This window comes from Corvus kubaryi, unplaced genomic scaffold, assembly GCF_017639235.1.
Source record: "Corvus kubaryi isolate FWS band 111438036 unplaced genomic scaffold, C.kubaryi_AGA036_p1.0 37385, whole genome shotgun sequence".
NCBI lineage: Eukaryota > Metazoa > Chordata > Aves > Passeriformes > Corvidae > Corvus > Corvus kubaryi.
The window spans coordinates 18,983,521-19,007,048 of NW_024581127.1; the positions used below are offsets into that span (position 1 = coordinate 18,983,521).

At 38.1% G+C, this 23,528-nt stretch overlaps 1 protein-coding gene across 1 annotated transcript in view; it reads left to right on the plus strand.

Annotated features, from left to right (window-relative positions):
- Positions 1–3,644: 3,644 nt before the first annotated feature.
- The window catches only part of EMC2 (ER membrane protein complex subunit 2), a 38,424-nt gene continuing 18,540 nt past the window's right edge, over positions 3,645–23,528 (plus strand). The window contains exons 1-5 of the mRNA XM_042035751.1: positions 3,645–3,747; positions 10,051–10,164; positions 10,807–10,871; positions 15,106–15,191; positions 18,023–18,080. Of these exons, the coding sequence (XP_041891685.1) occupies positions 3,708–3,747; positions 10,051–10,164; positions 10,807–10,871; positions 15,106–15,191; positions 18,023–18,080 (363 nt within the window). The 5' untranslated portion in view covers positions 3,645–3,707. The remainder of the gene's footprint in view (positions 3,748–10,050; positions 10,165–10,806; positions 10,872–15,105; positions 15,192–18,022; positions 18,081–23,528) is intronic.

Below are 23,528 nucleotides of genomic sequence, written 5' to 3' on the forward strand. Positions count from 1 at the left end.
ACGGTTTAGAGTATCAAGCCATAGAGGAATTGTTGTTTGACTTCTTAAGGATTGTTAAATTTGTCAGTTCATCAAGATGATTTATATTTCTTTTCCCCAGCTTTCCAAAAGTGTCCCCTCTTTGCCTTTTTTCATGACATGCTGAGTGATGTGATTCTGGCATGTTTTACATTTGTGATTGTCAATAGCCAGGAAAATGTATAGCCTAAGGTTAAAAACATCCTCTGGCTGTGGTCTCCTCTTGTTCTTTAGCTTAGGAGTCAGAAATTTTAAATTGACTGTAAATACTAATGCTGCATTTAAAAATTAAGAATGATACTACTTTGCTATGTATGTTCCAATATATAATATTTTGTGCTGGTCAAAATGATATGAAAAAGCCTCAAATTTTTCAAGATTACTGAAAAAAAATTTATATGCCTTTTCTTACTGTGGTGATGCTGTGATAAAACCTAAAAGTATGTTAAAATATTCTCCTGTATATATTACCCATCATAGTAAAGCAAATGTATTAATTTATTTTCTTACCTGATTTTTTTCACTTTGGTAAGTTTTAAATTTGATGTAAGAAAATATCTGAAGCTCTAACATTAATAAATGAATGTCGAATAGGATCAGACTCAAAGACACCTACATTAAAGCACAAAGTCCGTAAATTGCATAATTCAAATTTTTTGAATTCCCTATATTTTTCATCCAATTATTTAACTTCTGGGACTGATCTTTAGCATCACTAAGCAAGAAAGGAATATCTTTAAATGCTCCTCACATAAAATGAAGTTTGTCCATACCTTGCACAGTGGAAAAGTGCATCTTAACAAGCAAATGAATCATTGATTCACACAGAGGACAAATTCTCACTTTATTCATTCACAACATACATGGATCCTGCATGTGTACATTCTTCTTTGTGTCATGGCTGTCCTGGAGTTATTTTCTCCTATGTCATACTTACTTGAAGGATGCCACCATTGTTACACTGCTAAACTAACCCCCCAACATTACTGAACTAAAATAGGTCCTAGATCCTATTTATTAGGTGATAAGACCAAATGTCTCTATATGTCCCATATCTCATGCAGAGGACACAGACTTCCATACTTTGCTATATTGGTAAACTGCAAATTAAATTACTATGTTTTTCTTCCTTACCAGGTATCGCTTGTCTGAGCAGCAATTCTGACTGGATTACTACTAAACTGACTGATTTGTTTCATAATAAAAGAGAGAGGATTTTTTAATAGCACACAGAGTAAAAACAAAAAAAAATCTTTTCATTTTCATTTTGTTAAATGTAGAATTAGCTGTGGTACCTACAAAAAGTAGGTAGTAAGTTTTCTGCACTTTTAAATAATGCCCTCAACCAACCTGTGCATTTACAGCTTATTATGTGAGATTGGGATCACTACCTTCCCACTTAGTTCCTGCAGAAGTGGCAGGAAATAACAGAAGAACAGAAAATGACAGATCCAGAAAAGAGATTTCACATGACTATTCCCTTTTTAGAGCATTTTAAGCTTTATTAACAAAACACTTTAAACTTTGAATTAAGTGATGAAGCTCCTTGGCATTAGAAAACAGCTTTCAAAACCACTGTTTTAGTTTCCAAGAAGCAAAAGCTTAATACCAAAAACATTTCTGTTTCCAACTATAACAGTATCTGGCATAATATGATATTGTAACAGTAATTCCTGTCTCTTGGTGAGTGTGGATGGCTTTCTGCTCCACAGTAAGAGCAGAGGTATGCAGTGGAAGGGTCAGCTTTGAGCTTGGCAGAACACAGCATATGTGATTTTAGGCAAGTCGTTCGAAACCACGTCCAAGAAAGGCAGCAGGCAACACTTACAGTGTGTAACTTCAGGACCTGGTCTCCTCTTACAGTTCAGGTGAAGGGCTGCACGTCCTGGAAGGAATCCAGCATAACTGGGGAACTGTCTAAATCTAGCTAGGAGAGGGATCAGAGCTATCACTGAGAACAGTAACTGGACTGAGTGCCTGTGGTGGACCATCTCCTGCCTCTTGCCAAGACAAAGTTGTGGGCAGGTGCACAAGCACAGAGCTAGATGTGCAGGGAACAGAAAGTCCAAACCCCTCCCAAATGCTTCAAATACACATTTCTGAATTTTCAGATCCTTCAGCATTAGATAACAGCTGGCGGGGCTTTTAAAAGGATCAAAATTTTGGATTTATACGCTTAAAAGTTCTGTCTGTCCCACATTAGGAGTTCCAGCAGCACTGAACTCTCCAAGTTAATTTTTCTTTTTACTTCAGCCATATCAGTGTTACCCATAATGTGCAGAGCAGGTGTGTACTAAATTCTTTATGCATCTGGATCATAATCATTCCGTATTCATTCCTTTACTCGTAGAACAAGAATATCAGTTCCCTACTCACATACTATGAGAATAGATATATAAATGTTTTTGGAAGTGTTCAGATAATACAGGCACTGGCAATTTAAAATTAGATGGAAGTACAGCTATGCTATACAAGGTCTAAACAATATAGTCACTTAGAAGACCAAAAACCACTTTAGAGGGAAGAAAAATCAGGCACCTCCTGTCTTTCTAGACCACCATTTGAATTCCAGTTGAGGCGTCTTAGCTGTCAAAATTGCGATATGTAATTACACTGCAGATAGTATTAAGAATTAGTAGTTTATTCTAGTCAGAGGAGAAACATAAATACAGAAAGCTTTCTTGATACTAAGGTTCATTTGTTGATGGAGCTAGGGGATTAATTTTGAGTATGAAGTCTGAGGGATTTCCCATAAAAGATCTTGTCAGAATTAAACATCAGACAATTAAGTTTCTGGTGATATTTTCCAAAACCCAGTTTCTTTAGCATACATTAAGTTAAAAATCCGTAACTTTTTTTTTTTTTTTAAGTATATTCAGCAGAGCTACATCTATTTCTTAACAACTATACAGTATTGAAATCGAGAGCCTTATTTACTAAGAAACACTTCATCTCCAGAGCAGAAGCTGTGATGCCAGAAGTGGAGAGGACAAAGAGGTGAGTACAGCTGGCTCACTACTCTCTGTCCAGCCCCTCAGGGCTTCTCCGACTCACGGTCAGAAATTTATCGCTGTGGTGGTTCACTGCCCATGGGGCGTCTGGGGCACAGGCAGATAACCCTTGACGGTTCATGCCCCCCTCCAGGTTCCCGGGGGCTTACACTGAACCCAAACCACACCAGGCACCTCTTCGCCCGGCGTGTGTTGAAGGTGTACAACCTCACGCCATGCGAACTGGTCCCGGACAGTTTATGCGGATGTAACACAGGAGATTAACCTGCAGCCCTTAGTGGCACCTGCACTCTGGGCTCTGAGGTTTGAACCCAGCTGCCCGCGGGCGGCACAGGCACGGAGCGCCGCGGACTGGCGATCACGCGTGTCCCCGTCGCTGCACTCCCGACGCGAGCAAGGACGAGCAGAGCCCAAAGGCCTGGCGGGACAGGCGCCGGCTGCCTGACGCTCCGGCCCTTCGGGGACTCCTCCAGCCGGGCGAGGCTCTTTCTGGCCGCAGCGACGATGACGGAGGGGTCGGAAGGGCCCCGCGGCGACCCCGGCAGAGCTGCGGGCGCTGGGGGCGTCAGGCGCCTCACGCCATCCCCGGGCGCTGCCCCGCGGGCCGGCCCCGCTCCGCCCTCCCGCCAATGACGGCCGGGGCCGTCACCGCGCTGCGTCACGGGGGCGGCCGCCAAGATGGCGAAGGTGTCGGAGATGTACGACGTGACTTGGGAAGGTAACGCCGCGCAGCCGGCGGTCCCCGCCCGGGGCAGGGGCCGTGCCCGGCCCGACCGGCCCCCGGCCGCGGGGAGGGGGCGGCGCTCCCGGAGCCCGTCAGCGCGGCGGGCCCGGGCCGGCGCCGGGCGACCGTACCCAGGCCCGGGGAACAGGGGCGAGGGGCGGCGGCTCTAGCGGCCGCCGGACTCCTCGGGCTGTGGGCGGCCGGGCCGCAGAAGCGGCGACCTGCGCTCGGCCCCTCGGTGCCCGCAGCTCTCCGGCCGGTGACGCTGCCCCGGTGCGCGGCGGGCCAGTCCCGCCTCGCCTCCCCTCGGCTCCCTGTGCCTCCGCTCCGCGGGGACGGACCCCGCGTCCCCAGGGCGCGGCGGCTGCGCTGCCGTTTCCCGGCCTTCCCCCCATGGTACAGCGCTTACCAGGAATAATGGTCTCTTGGCAGGGTCAGCAGTTTGTGCCATAGTTCATATTTTGGTGGACTGAAAATTACGTGATATTTTCGTAAAACTCGATCACAAGCGTTTGTGGGGAAACTCCAAGAACTTCTGAAGTGACAAAAGTTTTTGAAAATCCTGCCCCTCAGGTCTTAATGGCTTTCGCGTCTGTTCGATCATAATGGTGATTTATTTTTCATGCATCAATGCTGTCTGAGCTTTACTCGACATTCTCAGTGGTTCTTCTTTCATAACCAGTATTCACATGTGAGCTCAAGACAGCATTCAAGCCCCTTGCAGTCTCCTGTCAAGAATAAATGAATGGTTTATAATAATAATTTTGGCCATAAAGGGGGAACCTTTAGCTATATACCAGGCGTTACAAACATTATACTGTAGAGAAGATAATGCAGAGAGAAGTGGTGTGATCTTTGGTTTTCATTTTGTTACTGCTAATCTGTGAAGAAATAATTGAGTAGTAGAATAATTCCTCAGTCATGAATTGTTGCTTAGTTTGGTTTTGTAGCTAACAGGAGGAATATTGCATGGGATGTATTTTAGCAGAAGCCAGTAAATTGCCCATTGAAATAGCTCCCATGCTGTCTTTCCTGTACCTCTTTCTGTAGGATTGAAGCAAAACAAAATGGAATTTCAAACATTCAGTTTTTGGCTCAAATTGCATTAATCTCAGGAAAAATTTTAGCTCTTATTGAAGAAAATAGTGCTGTAAGTGAATTAATAAGGATGAAGAAGTGGGCTTGCTTGCCAGTGTGTCGGGAAGTCAGTTAATTTTACTTTGATGTTTGGTTGTATCACCATGATGTCATTAGACTGATTGGGAAAACCTTGATTGACCATTCTTTTATATCTTTTGAATGAAGCTGTAGTACTTGTGAAGCTCATCTTGGATGGAGCTCATATGGATCATTACTGGTGTTACTAGATTTTCACAGAAGTTGCCTTAAAACACCTTGTGTTGAAAAATTTTCCAGTTCTTATTTTTCTTGAGCAGATGTTACAAAACTGGGATTTAGGGGTTTTTTTTCCTGTTGTTCTTGAGTATCAGTGACTGGAAAGAGAAATGAGCTTTTTCACAGGGTGGGTAACATGCACTGTGAACATGTTTCTGTACATTTAGCCCTAGATTGTTTTGGCCCAGGGCATTGCAGAGTTTATGTTTATGCTCTAACATAGAGGCCAGGTGTAGGATACTCAAGCTTACTGCTTCTGGATGTGGCTAATTCATACTGAGGTGAGCTTCCTGCTCTTAGAAATAACCTCCATATTCTGTTTCCAAGAGTTCTGATTGACATTTGTGGCATTGTGCTAGGTGTAGAGTGGGTGGGGTTGAATGAGAAACTTTGGAGGACCAGCTGGTGAGTTTTATCATTTCAACTTCTCAGTTGTGTACATCCAAATGAAAGTCTGGTGTATGTTGGTACAAGAGATTGTCTCCACTTTAGAAGCACACATTCGAAAAATTCTGTATTTTTTTTCTCTATTTTAAGAGACAAAAAATAAGGTGAAAATGGAGTCCTGCAACAGACCATGCGAGGACTCTTCTTAAAGAAGACAACTTTTCTCTTTTTTTCTGTGTGAGCTTTAACAGGTCCTGGTGCAATAAAGCTTTTCATAGGTGAGGTGATCCCAGCAGTGTTGTCACCTAGTTCCTAGCAAAGAACTTGAACACAGTTCTAGGAATTTTATGTAGCTCATTTTGAATCTTTCTAAAATGCCTTATTTCTGTGAAACCGAGTATATGGTTGATATGTCCTTTATATACCCAGGCCTTTCTAAACAAGACATTTTATACTTACATATTGCTCAAAGATGAATCTGTGATTCAAAGTTAGAAAAGAAGAACTACATGAAACAAATGAAATAGTTTGTACCTTGCTTTGCTTTTAACTCGGGTTCTTTGAGACAGAGGTAGGAGTTTAACCATAGTTAAATGTTATTAGGTACATGCGTGGTACAGGTGGTTAGGAAAGATAACTGAAAATAACTGTGTTTTCCAGTGTGGGAGCTGTTGTTTTTATTTTTTCTTTCTTTACTTTGTTGCTGTGTCTCAGGCTTTAAAGTGTACTTGGAAATCTTTGTAGCAGGAAAACATCCCATTTAACTTCATGGTCTTGATCAATGGGCTCAGATGATCCAATACCACAGGGTGCTGTGGTATTGAAAGACAAGCTTATATGTTCTTATGTAACATATTTTGCAGTAAAGCTTATTTACTTGAGACAAAGATAATATGTTGCTCCTTTTTTTTTTTTGATACTGTTACTAATTATCCTATAGAAAATGGCATATTTCCTGATTCCTTCATATGTAAAAGAATTGGAAACTATGTGGAGTGACAGGAAGCCAAGAACTGCAGGTGTAACAAAGGATCATAATGTATTAGGTTTGGACATCACTTGGTACCAGGATATGTGCAGCCTCTTACTAGGTGGTTCTTAAGCTATGTAGAACTTCATAGAATAAATATTTATATTTTCAGTGATACATTAAAGATGATTTTGTGCCATGAGTGGAAATATTAAAAAAAGCAAACACCTCTGTAACTTCATTTTAGGAGCAAGTTTTGGAGTTAACCTCTATGTGCAAAATTAGCATGATCTGCAAACAGGCAGCAGTTCAAGACCTCTTAAAATAACAATTGACTTTCACAGAAAATGCATCTGACATTGTCAGAATTGGACAGAAAAGCCAGGTTTTCTTTTCTTACCCTTGCACAGCAGTTTAATGGCATTAACACATCACACGCTGCTAAAGTGAAGCAGTGACTTCAGGCTGTCATTCCCCAAGATTTTGGGGATCTTTGAGTGCTGTCACAGCAACTCTTGTTTCAGTCAATAATTCTCTTCAGTAGATATCATGAAAAAATGAAAAAGAGAAATATGGCATATTCTCTAAAATTAGCTTTCTTTTGATATAAATTGAAAAAGTGAAAAAAGTATTTTCTAAGATTTTTATAAGCTCTGAATGCCTCTTGCTTAAGTTCTTTGTAGCATTAAATTAGTAATGCTACTGTATTAAAAATTGTACTGTTCCAATAGTGGCATTTAAAAGTTTTTGTTACCATGTTCATGTGAGACTTTTCTCAAGGAACTCTGTGTCATTTTTGAAAATATCATAAAATGCTTTATAAGATGAAGTTTTAACTGTTTATATGTAAGGCCATTTTCTTGCAAATGTGTGTATCTGGGAACGTGTTGTATACAAAAAGAGAGAAAATTCCTATTGAATTTAAAAACCGAGCACTTCCATCTTTAATATCTCTAGTCATTAAAGTCCACTTTAGGTGACAAACTCCCTTTCTGTGACTAAGAAACTGAATTCATATTTAGTTTGCATGGAAAGACTCTAGGAAATAGAAAACAGTCTTAAGATTTTATCTCCATGATAATCTATGTGCAGTTAACTGATTTTTTGATGTGGTTTTGTTGTGTTCTGTTCTGTCTTTGCTTTCTTTTAGCTGTTCCTAATTTTCAGTTGTAATCAAAGGGTCAGATCAGTTTACTCTGGGTTTCATATATGGATTTATGGGATTACAGCAGGCAAAGGTGAGATGCTGGGGGTTTTTTTAAATTGAGGCCCTTTTGACAGCAGAGTTGCCAGGGTTAGAGGCAGCATCTGCAGCACTCAGCTATGACGCCTGTGCCTCTGCCTGCACCTGCCAGATGAGAGTGCACAGAGGTGGGCTGTGCATGAAGATTTCGTGTCTGTAACAGAGAATCAATATACAAATGAGCTCTGGAAATATAATGGCTGCAGGGTCCCTGACTGACTGCCGTGGTAGCAGCTATATGCCAAGGTCACATTTTGGAGTCTGAAATGTCTGTCTGCCCCAAAGTGGTAATTTCCTTCATTTCATCAGGGGCTTTTAGATACCAAGGACTTGAAAACTATGATCCAATTCATCAGTGCAAGTGTAGGTAATTATAGGAGGATTACTTCATATCTGGTTGCTCAGGCCAAATGAGCTGACACTTTACCGGACACAAAAATAAAACACAGATTGTGTCTCTTGGCTTGCAGTAGACTTCTTGCATGGTTTTAGGAAACAGCAGACATTGTCCCAGCTGCCTCTGTTCCTTTGAACTTGTAATGCTTTTGATCTACATGTGCCAAGCCTGCCAATTTAGAAGAACCCAAGTCTAAAACGAATGTATCAGTTGCTCAGCACCAGCCTATATGTGACAGGAGAAATTGTAATTAAACTTAGACATTTCTTTACCTTGTTTTTTTCTTCTAAAATTGCTAATTGCTCCTGCCCAGCCTTGTATTACATCTCCAAGACTTTTAAGTTATTATTATCTGACTCTTTTGATAGATTTCTTAGTAAAAAATTGATTTGACTAAGAAAATGTAATGTTTTGTTTATGTTTGACAGTTTTTAAAAACCTTATGTAATTTTACTGCACTTCTTAGTGTTTTCTTTCTTCTACCTTCTACATAAAATCAGTATTTCTAAAATTAATAAATCTTTCATTCATCAGCTGACATTCTATTCTTTGTCCTACAAGTTTTTTTCCATTGCTGTGAATGTTGAGCTTGTGTGATGAATGGTAGATGTACCTTCTGTTAATAAATAATTCAAACACTATTCCATTTGGAATCACACTGAAATGAAGGCATTGATAATTTCCAAGTAAATGAGTGGGTGGAAATCAGACAGCTTATTTATTTTCAGGCATTTAGCTTGTCAGCTTTTGTGAATGTTTGTGCACGCTCACATTCTTGCCGTCTAACGTTGAATTTCCAGGGACCATCATATGTCTAGAACCATTTAACTTTGCCCATGCATATGAAATGTAACCCTGTGGTGGTTTTGGTTGAATTTCAAAACACAAAATGTAGCACAATAACAGTCCTATGAGCAATCTGAGATCACTTCAGGTAGATGGAACAACTTTCAGTGCTTAATTTTTAACTGTCATTTATGTTAACTCTGTGTTTTGAAGTGCAAGAAAAACTGACAGTGTTTAGATCTTATCGCTGTATTTATTTTTCCAGCTGTTGTAAAGTTTTAAAAAAATATTAGCAACAGTTATCCTGGTACCTTCTTATTAGTAAAGTCACTATCTAGTAATGAAAACTATTTTCCTTCAGTTTTCTCCACATTTGTTCTTGTGTATAGAACATCTACACATATATAAATGTTTGTATATATAAAATTGCATTCTTAGCAATTTCCTGATCTAGAAGATAAATAAAGCTCAGGCAAGGTAGCTTCTAGTTGACTTGAAGAAAATGCCTGCTCTCCTCTTAAATATACTCTTGAAACAAAAATCCTAATGCTAAAATAACAGTCTTTTCTATCTTGCCTAGGTAAACAGTGATATTTTTTTGGACACTTCCCTGGTATAGAAAGCCTTCACATTCATGTCTACCTTTCTTGAAGCTCCTTTCTCTAGGAGTGTGTAATTTCCTTTCAGAGTGGAAGTTTTAATGTTTTTTCTAAAATTTCAAGCGAAAATTTATCCACCTGTAGCAGAAATGCAGTTTTAGTGTTGTTTGTGAATGTGTGAAACTACTTGGGAGAAATCTCTTGTAGCCTATTCTACCTAACAATGGATAAATTTTATTATTTATTGGATAACTAGGTATACATTTTTTTACTGCATGTGTTACTGTCCTGAGGGATTGCAAACTTAGAAGTTGAACTGATTATGTTAGAGTATGAGTGCAGTTTGGGTAATGAGGTTTCAGAGATCTGTTCTCTGTAGTTTTTTAGTATTAGAAGTAACTTTCTTAGCTCTGTTGCTCTTTAAAACCATTCTTCATATGTGTATCTTATCTATCATATGCACATTCAAATTCCATTACTATCTGGAAATTTCAATTTTTTTACTCCCCTTTGCCCACAGATATGCGTGACAAAATGAGGAAATGGAGGGAAGAAAACTACCGAAACAGTGAACAGATAGTGGATGTTGGAGAAGAGTTAATTAATGAATATGCATCTAAACTTGGAGATGACAGTAAGTAAACAACCATTATTTTAAAAGTTTCATTGTCTGCTTTGGTTTTCTTTTTTCAGTCTCTATTTTATTTAACAGCCTTTGTGTTGTCTTTCAGTATGTGCTGATGTTGATGAAATATATATTACTTTCTTAGTCTAATAGGCTTCCAGAATTCCAAGAGTTTATTTCTTTCCCAAAAGTGGGCTGCAGTGAAAACAGCTGTAAAAATTACCTGTTAGAACTGTTAACTTGCTGTACTAGTATTTAGATTGCAATGCAAAAACTTCATGTGCAGCTGTTACTTAGATGTTACTTGCCTGATTTTCTGTTCTTCAACACTGTGACAGAAATTGAAGCAAGTCTTCACGGGGATCTGGCTAGAATATGGCAGTTTTGTTGGGAAAAACAGAATTAGAGCTTTTTTGTCTTTCAAGGTGTCAGAAAATACTTCGGCACTAAAAGCACTAAATTGCTTAAATACGTTTTTAATTAATTCCAGCAGTTTCTTAATTTGTCCCTGTTTCAGATGTGATTCATGAGAGTAGATGGGGAAAAATGTACAGACAGAATTAATTAATCCTGTTTACATGATAGGTGCTTCCTATTGTCTTAAACAAACTCCAAACCAATTATCTGCATTTATTGTCTCTTTGTGTCCAGTTTGGATAATTTATGAACAGGTGATGATTGCTGCCCTGGACTGCAGTCGAGATGATTTGGCATTGGTAAGTTTTCAAGTTGGCTTTTTTTTCACACTGTATGTTTTCATCCTGGGTGTCTCTTCCAAATAGGTTTTTGGACAGTTACAGGATATTCTGAACTCCATAGCTTGGACTGGTAGAAAGAGTATCTGTCAAGAAATACACAGCTGTGAAGGAACTGCCGCCATCTACCTCCTCTAAGGCATAACTTCTGTTTATACAGATCACATCTCTTCCAATAGCCATGAAAATATTTACAGCTACTCTGGTATGGGCTAAAGGTCAAGAATAATATTAAAGTTGCCATATTGTACAGAGAATGTTTGTTTATTGAAAAACTCCCAAATTATATTGGTTTTCTGAATGTTTTGAGGTAAAACAAGCCATCTTACATATCATATTATGTGTCGTGTTGGCTACCATCAAAGAAAGTCATTGACATATTGGAGCAGATCTTCAACATGAATAAGAAGCTGGACTGCATAATGTATAAGGAAAGGCTGGGAGATCTGTGTTAAGTCTTGGAAAAGTCAAGAAGGGATTTTTGAATATGTACTGATGGGAAGGAAAGTAGAAAGAAGGTGGGCACATTTTCATAGATGTGCAGCAAAAGACAAGTGTGGGATGTAAGCTGCAACAAAGGAAATTCCATTTATGTATTAGGACAAACTTTGTGAATGCTTTATGACAACTGGCACATTGAAGCTGTGGAATCTCCTTTGGAAATGCTTAAAAATAGGTTGGGATATGTCCCTGCACTCCCTTGGAAACTGGCTCTGTTTTGAGTGGGGATTTGGAGCAGGTGAACTCCAAGGGTCCGTTGCAATCCAAGTTATTTGGTGATTGTTGATAAAAATATTGTTAATGGATATTTGAGTTTTATTAATTTGGATGTAAATTTATTTGAATGATACAAATAACAGTTGAGATAGAATTAGCTTATTTTGAACTGTAACCTGTTCGTTAGATTAAAAACAAAAAAAGCCACTGAAACAAAACAACCCAGTCAGCTTAGCTAATCCTTTAAAGGCAACAACAGGAAAAGGCAAAAGTATGTCTTGCAGGAAAATTTTAATAATCTTTTCACCCCTCCTTCAGAAAACAGAAGAAAACAGAGGCTTGTCTTGCACCCTGAAAGCCATCAAGCTTGAGCTTATTCTACATGAAAAGCCATTTTCAAGGCCCCAGGTCTTCCACAGCAATTACTTCTCCAGTGCCTTGTTCTCTGTCAGATGACAAAATACCTCATAAGATCTTTGAGCTTCATGTGATGTCATTTGGGTAAAACGTAATGCAACGGTACAGACTAGAGGATGTGGTTGGGAGAAGGGCAGTTTGAAACCAGGCAGAACTAGACAGGGTTATCTGGCATCCCATATATATGATATATATGATAAAGTGGAATATGCTGGAAAATACAGGACAAGACTTTGAACTTGTGACCCCACTGAACTTCCTTCTCTTTTGTCCCTCAGAAGAAAATACTCTTGTAGTATAGCTGTTTGTTTAAACAAAACCAAATAGACTTACTGTTTAAATAAATACATGGTTAAATAAATACTGATTTATATGTAAAACAGATTTAGTCTTTATTTTCAGGGTCTTTTAAAGAAGACTTTCACAAAATTGTTGACGGAGCCAGTGTTGAAAGATAAGTTGTGAAACACTATTTGTTTGTACTAACCCTGGCAGGGAGTTTAAATTTCAGTGTCTGTGCCCTTTAAGGAATAGTGTGGGGGAATGCAACATTTTATATGCAGCTCAGAAACAAGATTAAAATCATAGGAGGAAACTTAGAGTTATTTTTTATTTTTTAATTTGATTGATTTATCATAAAGAAGTCATTAATTCAAACAGGTCAACATCATTTGTGGCATTTTACCACAGCTGTAGCTCCAAAGTAGACAAACAGCTTTAGAGCTTCTGGTATTTTAGCAGTGAGCTTTTGACAGCTGTGATGCACTTTTCTTAGGGGGAGAGGTCTCATCTACTCCAAATGAGAAGCTGAGGTAGTTTTCAGAAGCATTTCTCTTTTGTTTTTTTCTTTTTCTTTCCTCTATTTATTACTTTGTCCTTTCCATCCTGCACAAAAAGCCCATGTGTAGTCCATGCCCCTGCTGCAACCAGCCAGTTGGTTCACACAGGTGGTTTAGTGCAGTCACCTGTTGTTGGCAGCATTTGAATTACCAGTGTTTTACCTGCTGAAGTCCAGGTTTATATTTCTCTGCCTTTGTCTGATATTTAAAAAGTCAGAAAGCAAATTAAGTGCAAGCTGAAGTTTCACACGCAAATTATGTTTGCCGTTGTAACTGAGAGAATTCTGAGAGAATGTCGCAAGTAGAGTATTGACGTGGTGCAAAACCAGTTCTCAATAAAATAAATGATTATGGGGATTACAAGTTCCATTTAAAGAGGACATTCAATGCTGCTGAGTCCAGAACATTTTGAAGATACAGCTGCTGTAATTTATTCTTGTGCTTTTGGTTTTATCAGTGTTACAGTGAGTTGTTTGTGACTTTCTTACAACTTTTCCTGTCACTTTGTTGTGTCCAATAGCTTAATCTACATGAGCTTATTTTGGCCCTCTGGCAGTGTTTGGTTGAGTAATGATTGTGTAGTGAGATCTAATGTGAACAGTTCTGGTCTTGTATTACTCCTGCACTTGAGCACTACTTTCATATTGTCAATGAGGATTTTTCAGATGTCAAAGTCCTCCTGCAGAATATGTAATTTATTATTATAAGTGTTACAATTTTTGTTGTTTGTGGAGAAGAATAGTACATGTATTTATAAAAATCACTATCCTTCGGGATCCACTGATCACTGGACCACAGGATGGATTTATTGTATTTTTTTTTTAAGTCTACAAGGTTGTCTGGGTTTTAAAAGCTGGAGTGAATCTACTTTTCTTGAGTTTTATGTAAATTTTCCTGCCTCTTAAGAATGGTCAGATTAATTCAGATGTCATGTAACATGCTGCTAAGTACATGTAGTTTTTTGTGACTAGAGGAACAGCAGTTCACCTAGACATCACTCAAGAGTGCCAGTAAACTATTTCTGTACTAAACCTGAGTCTTTCTATCTGAAATTGCAATGTAAGGATCTTGGTTCATTGCAAATTAAGTTGGTTGTGATGAAAATAGTCTGTTCTTGCTTGAGGCTAAGCATTACAACTTTGGTTGCTGTTGCTTTTCTCTCTTCCTTTTCTATTTTTTAGCATCTATGAGAGATGTAAATATTCCTCTTGAATGTGCTTTAGCAACCTGTTTATCTACAGAAACAAAGAGGGATCCTACTAATTGTTACTGATTTGTACTTTTTCCTTTGACCTGTGGATGTGATGAGATGGAATAGATTATGTAGCTAGGCCTCTACTAGAACCTTATGTCTGAAGAACAAGTTTCTAAGTTGAGTTGCATAAATAAGTGCCTAGAAGAGGAGGATTCAGTGTGAAGCTTTTAACGTGATGCACACCACTGGTCTGTTTGAGAGCCTGTGGACTATCCTGCCTCCCACTGTTATGAGTCAGCTACAAACTCTGAAATGCTGTTTAGGCACATTCAAGATATCGTTACGAGTTAGTTTGCTCTGGGGAAGTTGTGACTCAGTCCCTTTTCAAAACATCCTCTGCTAATCTGGAGAAATCTGCCTGTGATGAATTCTTTTTATCCAGCCCAGGTGCCTCATTGATTTCAGGAGTTAAAAACTATGCCTCTTCTGCCAGCAGGCTGTACCCAAGCCAGTGGCAAACATTTTCTTTGGATTTCAGAGTTTTATTTTAAAAATAAACGCAGAGCATTGTATTAGCATAGTTTGTTCCATTGTGAAATATCCATTTATTAAAAAAGTATCACTTAAGCTCTTACTGTCTTTTATTTTGGTTTTTTTACTGTCTTGTGTTACTATGTGGCAACTAAATAGAATTCAAGTTTTAATGGTATCAGAGCTGTTTTAGTACATGAGTGTAATTTTCAGGGCAAATAACTATTCCCAAGGGGACCTGACAGTCTAGTGCCCTGTATGTAAGATACTTAAAATTAGTCTTCTAACAGACAGAATTTCGGTTTCTGACCTTGTTTTTATCAATTCATTTTATTGCTTATTTCAGAAATTGGTATTTACTTTTATTCAGAACTGGCATGCCAGGTTGTTGAATTATCAGCCAAGGCCTTATTTTTTTTTTTTTTACTATTTTGTCTTCTTCTAGTTTCTGTGTAGATAATTATATTCACAATAGGTTTTGTGGTTCTTTGTGTAGTTTTGTCTTCAGGAGCTCAGGCGGCAGTTTCCTGGGAGCCACAGAGTTAAACGGTTAACTGGAATGCGATTTGAAGCTATGGAAAGGTAAAACCTGAATTTGAAAAAAACATACTTTCTGTCTGAAAAAATGTTTGCTCTTTCTTGAAAAAGATTTCAGCCATTACAGAATGGCGAAATAATGCTGGGCAGTTTCTTTATAGGAAGTAACAGTGTGCATGATCATATTAAGATTTGTAGACACTTGTGTTGCATTTTTGCAGGTACTATGCAGTGTTTCATTTTTGCAATCTTCCCATCAGAGATCAAAGATCAGAAGGATCTCTTACTTGACAGCAGAAGTCATTATACAGTAGAACACCGCACAGTTTTTTGGCAGATTCTGTGTGGTGTAAGTTTCATCTCACAGAGGCAGGGGAGCATACAAAAATCAGTGCCAGCATTTTTTTTGCCGTAATTGTTCTATACTCCCGATTACTGCAGGGTGCAGCTCTTTACTCTTGTTTTCTGAGCGTGGGGAAATGAACTTAAAAAGGATTAAATCTACAGAGTTTGTTATAGAAAAAAAAATCAAAAAACATATGGAATAGAATGGCAGAACATAAAAATCAGACTGACTTTCTTGAAATATCCTATAGAAGGGTTATAGGGTACTAAGTTTAACAGAAATTACTAAAATAATGAACAGATTAAAACTTTGCAGCTTTCCAAATGAATGACCTCAGGGCTTGAGAATGAACTTTATTGTACACATTTCTCCTTGGATACATCTTTATTGTCAACATTCTGTTTGATAGCACTTGGGTGTTGAGAATGACTTCCAGTGACTTTGAATGATAGAAAATCTGTTCCGTGCCACATTTTGCATACAAAGTTGGTGAGTTTGGAGCCTTTGGGCCATATTGATAAAAAGGAATTGGAAGTACACCCTAAATGGGTTTTGAAAAGCTACTTACTTAGCATATGTTCTTCATCCATTACATTCTTGCAAAGTTAGCTTTGAAAGTGGTATTTAATAGGAAACACTGATAAATGTCTGTTGCTTGGATCAAGAATGAATAAATGGACTCCATTCACAGGAGCTGTCTCAGGGCAACCAGATGCTCTGTGTTTCGCACTGACTTTATATAAAATACACATTCTTGAAGAATTTCCATTAAACCTAGCTCTCTTGTCTTCATTTTATATAGGGTAGGAAGACAGTGAGAGAATGGCAGCAGTTTTTCCCCCTTCCTGAAACCTATTCAGAAGTACAATAGATCATAATTCAGTTCAGGCTTATGTGACTGCATTAAAGATGTTATTGCATGGGAACTGATCTTTGTGGGAGATGACTGCTGCACAAACATTATGTGTGGTTTCAGCAATGAAGCACTATTGAGCCATAGTTTTCTGAAAGTGCTCATGAAAATTCTTGACAAAATGTCTCTGTCAGGTCAGATCCTTGAGATTAGAGTATCAGGGAGCAGAGAAATTAATAAAAGCTGGTTTCATGTCCATAGGTTTTCTCTAGAAGTCAGAGAAGAAAGAGGCTTCAGCTTGGGGTTGTTTTAAACAGGAGCCCCTGTGCAGGTGCTCTAAGCCATGCCATGGAGGAGCCTGTCTCTCCACTGACTATAAAGGAAGTCTAGGAAGATTTAGGCTGGAGGCATCACGTTTTCAATTGAAGTGAACTTCTTATTAAATTTTAGGACTTGTAGGATCTAGGGAGGATTCTGCTTTCCCCAACAGGAAGAGGAAACAGTGAAGAACATCCCCATAGAATGAGACAGCCCTGTACACACTTGCTAGTAAAAAGAATAATGTTCTGGAAGTTCACCCTGTGAAGCTGGGATTATGGCCATCAGTCAGTCTTTTAAAATGCATTTGACAAAGCAGCAAGTAACAGAACAAAAATACAGCATTTTACAGTACATCTGCTCAAGTCTGTAGCAGCCACCTTCTACTCGTTTCTGGTTTTGTGCTTCCTTTCGCACTAGTTCCTATACCTTGTGGTAGCTGGTCTGGACAGCTGAGCTATGATAATGTCAGCAGTGCTTAGGGAACAGTGAGAGGATGTAAATGTGTGTCTAAGGTGATGTCTAAGGAATGTGGAGCATCAAAAATCAATCAGCAGTATCTCTGAAAAGCTACATGTCAAACTCCACATGAAGACACAGTGTATGCCCTAGTTCTGTGGTGATAGCACAACGGCTGTGTAGTGAAATATGGTTTGAATTACTTCCTTTGTTGCGGCCATGTACACAGCTGACTGAATGCACAGATCTGTTTCCCAGAAGGTTTGAAGTGCTCACAGCACCTGAAGTAACCTGTTTCAAGCATAGTTCAGATCGCAGAGTTAATTGATAAACAAATAATAAAAAGTGGGAAATGGTGGAAAACATTTTCTTTCAAGATTTATGTTACAATCTGGGGTAGAATCCTATAGGAATCTTTCCAGTTTGCTGTATGCAGCTGTTCATATAAAGTCACAACAGAAGAAACTTTACATGAAGTTCTAAGTTAAAACAATGAAGTGAAATGTCATTATTTTGGATGGCTTTTCAAATTTTGGAGTTTCTGTTTCTTGCGAGATGTGAAAGGGGGAGTAAGAGATGTGATGGTTGGACCTATCAGGTATAGATAAAGAGAGAACAGACAGGAGAGTAAGATACTGGGTGTAAAATACCTAAGTTGTTGCTGAAACGGTATTCCATGAAGCAATTCCCATATGTTTTTCTTAATTGGTGACATACAATACTGCTGTTGATACTTAGCACTCACTCAAAAGAATTTTGTGTAAATAGAGTTTGCTTATTATATGTATATTATATTTCAGTTTAAAAAAATGCAGGAGGGTTATTAACTATTGCAAGAAGAGTCAAAAAGTCAGAAGTTCTGTCTTAACAGAAATAAATATGACTGATTTCTTTGAACAGGTATGAAGATGCTATCCAGTTATATGATAGAATTTTACAAGAAGATTCAACTAACACAGTAAGTTTAAAAGATAATTCTAAACTGCAGTGATGTGTTGTTTGAAACTGTGACTATATTTTCTGTGTTTCAGTGTGGAAAAATGTGTGGCTATATTATTGTGGTTTTTTGCTTTAGTTTTCTGTTAAAATAACCAATGTTACCTTCATTTCCTGGCGGGAAGATGTGATATAATACCTGCTTAAACACGGATTTTAGGAGACAGATTATAACTAGCAATCTTTCCAGAAGTCTTAGTAGTGTTTAGAGTTGGGCCTTTGCACTCTTTCATTTCCCAGAGTATTCAGTATTTAAAAGAGTAAAATAGTTTGCCATGTGTCTTCTATGTTCCTAATGCATAGTCTTGCTTAAGGATTAACTATTAATACACTCAGGTAGTGCTTCAATAGCAGTTATTTTGATGTATGTCTGGGACACTTTACTAGCTCTTGAATCAAAATGCGTAAAGCATGCCAGTTGTATAAAACAAAATCTGAGACAGACTGTACTGTTCTTCTAAGCATTTTTGGAATACTGTTTGTGAAAGCCACTGTGAGCTATTAGCTGCCAAAATAAAAGTCTAGAGAAACTTGTAGCAATATATTTTCATGGAATTTTTTTTTTCCCGCAAGGATAAAACTTGAAATATGAAGAAACTGTGGAGTTTCAGATTCTTGTATGACATACATATTTATTGGACAGTTAATAAATTATTATTAATCATTGTGGGTATAAGTGTTACTTGGTTTTGAGGAGCTGTCTATTGGGTAAACTGTGTAAATGTAATACTAATCGGCTATTGCAGATGTTTTGGCAATCTCAGGTAAATCTTCCTAGGTGTGTGTTGAACCTCTACCTTTCTTTGGTCAGCTTATTTGATGAGGTCTGCTATTCAGGGGGGGAAAACCCACAGAAACACAGATAACTGGGATTAACTAGGCTATGCCAGAGCTGGATATAGATCAAGTGCCATCCCTTAAACTAAGTAAACCATTAAAAAACCCCACAAAACAAATTAAAAAGCGAGCAGTAACAATAAAAAACACCCCAAACCACTAGAAAGTTATTTTCGAGGCAACACATCTGGAAACAATACCAAGTTAAGCACTCGGACACAGTGGTAGGTTAAAGTCTGTCTGTTAGCAGCGATAGAACTCACAGATTTTTTGCAAGGGTAAAAAGAACTATTGCAGTTCTTCACTCTTCTTTTTCACTCTCCCTGAAGAAGTAGAAGCTTGAGCTCAAGAAGTTTTGAGCACAAGCATAGGTGTCCCCAGTAAATGGTGGATTTTATCTGTGCATGGCCCAAAGAGTTTCAGAGACACTAAGTCTTCAGAGTCATGTAGAACCAATATGGAACCCATTTGCAGTGAAGTCACAGAACGGGTCACCTTGGTGCGTGTTTTATGACCTTTTTCTGAAAAGTGAAAAATGGAGCACCGTATTACAGTGACTTTTATGGACCACAGATCTTCGAAGCGTGCATTTTTGGCAGTTCTACTCTTCAGCTATCTCAGCATAGCTAACAGCATCTGAGTGGTTTGTTGGATGACTTTATAAAACGATATATTTAAATAAGTGAAATGCGTGATTATTTCTTTATTTGGATTTCTTCTGTAACCAAATCATAAAGATTATCCATAAAGTTGTAATAGTTAGAAGCATAAGCTGTAAATATTAGAGTTGTGTGGTTGGATTTTTTAAGATCTGATAATAGAATTGGAGAATGTTAAATGCAAAGGAAAAGCTCCTTGCTATATAGCTGTAGAATTGGTTGAGTAAGGCTTGCATGTCAAGAGTGAAAGTTAAGTAAAAAGTTTTGATAAATTGTCATGTGCAGATTTCTATGTGTCATTTACCTGTTAATTATTTCCATGCACACATGTGGCTGCTGTCGGAAAATATTTCAAGATTTTAGAAAAGCAACTGTTGCTGAGTTTGTCTTGGCACTCACCTTGCTTTATAGAAATTTCTTCTGTCTGCTGACACATGGAGTTGCTTATATACATTGAATGTTTTGGCAAGTGCTTTAAGTGAAACATAGACATTTGTTCACACAAATAATGTAAAAATCATACCTTGCACTGACTGATCAAAAAGTAGCATGGAAAAAGATTTTTTCAAAAAATTACTTCCTTTAGACACATAGCAGAATTTTCCATTCTAAAAAGTAAAATTTGAACTCACATTATGTAATGGACATTTCCACTTTCATCTGAGGTTTTGTTGCATGCAAAGCACTGAAATTAAGGTAACAGTAATTATTTTATTTGACTTCTTATGATAGAATTCAAAATAGTCTTTATTTTTAAAATATGATCATCTCTAAGTTTTATCTCACTCTGCTCTTACTTGCTGAAAAAGATAACTCATTTGACAATGGAACAATGTTAATGTCACCTCAGAAATTTTGTGTCATTTTTCAAAGCATGTAGATGTTGAGTAATAGTCACTTTCTAAAGACTTTAATGATTAAAATGTGGCTCGTGAAATGCATAACTTGCATACATTTCAATAGGGTAAGAATTGGAATCTTTTCCGTTCTGGTCTATTTTGATTGAAGTCATGGCATGTTAGAGGTCAAGCTGACAGATTACTTTTATTGAGGCTGCGTAGTATTTTCTATCACAGGGCTCTTTTTATTAATTAAAATTTCGTGTAGTGTCCAGTTAAAAATGTTGATAGTGATGCTGAACAGTGACTGATTTGTTTGTAGGTCTTCAGATAAAATGCTTGTTCTGTTTCTCTGAACAAAATAAAAGAGATCATTGGTTTTTTAGTGGTGTTGGTAGAAAGGACTTTTTTGTTTGTTTTTGCTCTTTATGTATTTTGTTGATAAATCCTTATCATGCTCTGCTTTGGAGGAAAGCCTTCTAGGTAGACAATTTTTCTTCAGTTGGGCACTTCTTGAGGTGGTCTGCCCAGCAGTGCAGAGAAGATTGTTGATGAGAAAGGAAACTGAGTTCATGTGATCAAGACTTAGGTTGGTGTCTAACCCACTCCACTGTCATCCTAGTGCACCAGCAGTTTCTCCTGATTATTCAGCTCAACCATCAAGAAGATTGCAGAGCACTTGGTCAACGCCAGGGAAAAGTGAGATAAGGCACAAAGTTCTGCCTTAATTCTAATCCACAGAAAATCTGGTGTCTTTATTAGGATAATTTGTCAGCCGTTTTTCTTGCCACTGTTTCAACCAAGCTTTTCATGCAAGACACTCTGTATGCTTCCTTAGCTTAGGACATGTGGATAGTCTCATTAACTTCTTGGGTTTTGTAATATAATTGTGTGAATGAATAATTAAAATTTTCGTCGTAAGACAGTGTTCTGATCAACTTTACTGTTATGGGAGTGGGCAGGGACAAGTGTATGTGTATGGTCACGTGAAGTTAGCATATGGTCACATGAAGTTGCCCTTTCTCTTACTGTTTTGAGATGCTTTTTGTAGATGAGCTGGACGTACTTCAGAAGAGACACAGGAGGTTCAAGACCTCTGGGAACCCAGAATACTAGAAAGATTCAGAGCAAAATCATAGTACTTAGTATCATGTAAATAGGCAGCAATTATATACCATGAATATCTGAGTTCATCTCTTTCTGTGATTGTGCATTACTACCATCTGGACAGTATAGGTAACCCTTCTTTCCCCACCTCCTTGTCTACACTAAATAAGATGACAATAACGAGTGCTGAATTGGAGCACTGCTTATCTGTTTATCATCTGAACTGTGATATTTCCTTAAAACTGCTGCAGCAGCTGTAAATTCATTTTTAACAGAGACCTGTGAAGATCTTGCAGCTTTGTACATTCATCTACAGGATGCTCTGAGTTGCAAAAAGGAAAACTGCTCACCAAATGAAACATCTAGTGGGGAGAATTTTCTGAGGTGACATGGATGCTTCATTAAATATATTGGCAGCACTGCCAGGAAAGACAGAGCTAGACCTAAACTTAGGTGTGTACAGTAGTAGTTTTTAAGGGAATCGAGAAAGATTGCTTGGCACTGTCTGACGCAGGATGGAGCTCGTGAGAGGTGTGAAAAACTGCAGCTGCTACTTTGGTTAGTTCCCAACGAAAACTGATGGGTAAGCTGGGAATGCACTATGTGGTCCTAAAAGTACGGGTTTTTTGCTTTTGACGGAGCGTCATTTACCATTGCAGGGGTTTTTTGCTTCTTGTTCAGTTGTGATCAGTGAAGAGAGCAGAGTGCATTCCATTTTTCCCATGTTTTGTGAGTGTAGCACTTCCAAATGTTGATGGAGATTTTGTATCTTGAAATTAAGTATTTGAGAACATAAGAACAGCTGTACTGCAGTTGTGGCAAAAGTCCGTTTTACTTGTCCTGTGTCTGACTTTGACTTATTGCAGATCCAGAGGTGTGTAAGACCAGGGCAATGACAGTTTGCTGTGGTCTGTTCTGCCACTTTCTTTTCATCTTCATGTTGCAGTTTTCCTGTGCCAGAAGTGATAACTCTGTTTTTAATGGCTCTTCATGAAATTTCTGCATAGATTTATTTTAAATTTGTTTAAGTTTGCCATGCCTACATCTACAACATAATTGAGAAATTAAATTTTGTAATTGATTAATGGATTGGGCAAATCTCCTGGGTTTTTTTCATTCCCACACCTTCAATCTAACAATTTTATTTAATGCCTCTGAATTTGTCTGTTACTGTCAGCAGTTGTTTTCACCTTATTAATACTCATGACTTTAGGGATCTTTTGCACTTTTTTCCCCTCTAAACTAACAAGTCCTAATGTGCAGCAATTCTTGTTGCCATTCTGTGCCTTTAACTCTGCTGCTGTTCTGAGTGTCAGTTCTGTGTTTTTTCCTTTATTTGGGTGAGAAATGAGAGGACAGAACAGCAGTCAGTAATGCAAGAGCATTATGAACTTAAAAACAACAAAATGATGCCACAGATGTGTCTTTTCTGTATTCTTTTCTGTATTCTTTTCTGATAACTCCAGTATCACCGTATTTTCAGTTTTGGGTTTTGGAGCAGGGTTTTTAGATTTTTTTAAGATGGCTTCTGAACACTGAACTGATGTTTTATAGAACTGTTTATTGCAAGTCCAGTATCTCCCTCTTAACTGGATAAACTCATCTTTTTTGTGTACATTAAATTAGTATTGTTTGACCCTATATGCAGCCAGTTATGTAGATTAAGTTTCAGGGTTTGTTTTATTGTGCTGATAAAAGTATTTATTATGATTCATTATTTTGAATGCTATTTTTTGCTGTTGTCTTTTGTTCTTTATACTTAAAAAACTCCTTATCGACATTTAACTTTACATCACTATTAATTCCCTTGTTAGATCACTTATCAGGAGTGCTGATTAGTAGTTTTTAGTACAGGTGATTCTGGGATTCTCAGTGCAGAGAGCCCTTTCCTTTTTTACTTATTTATCCATCCCCTATTAGACTGTGGTAACTCTAGTTTCCTTCAGAGCTTTCAGCTTCAGGGTGAGA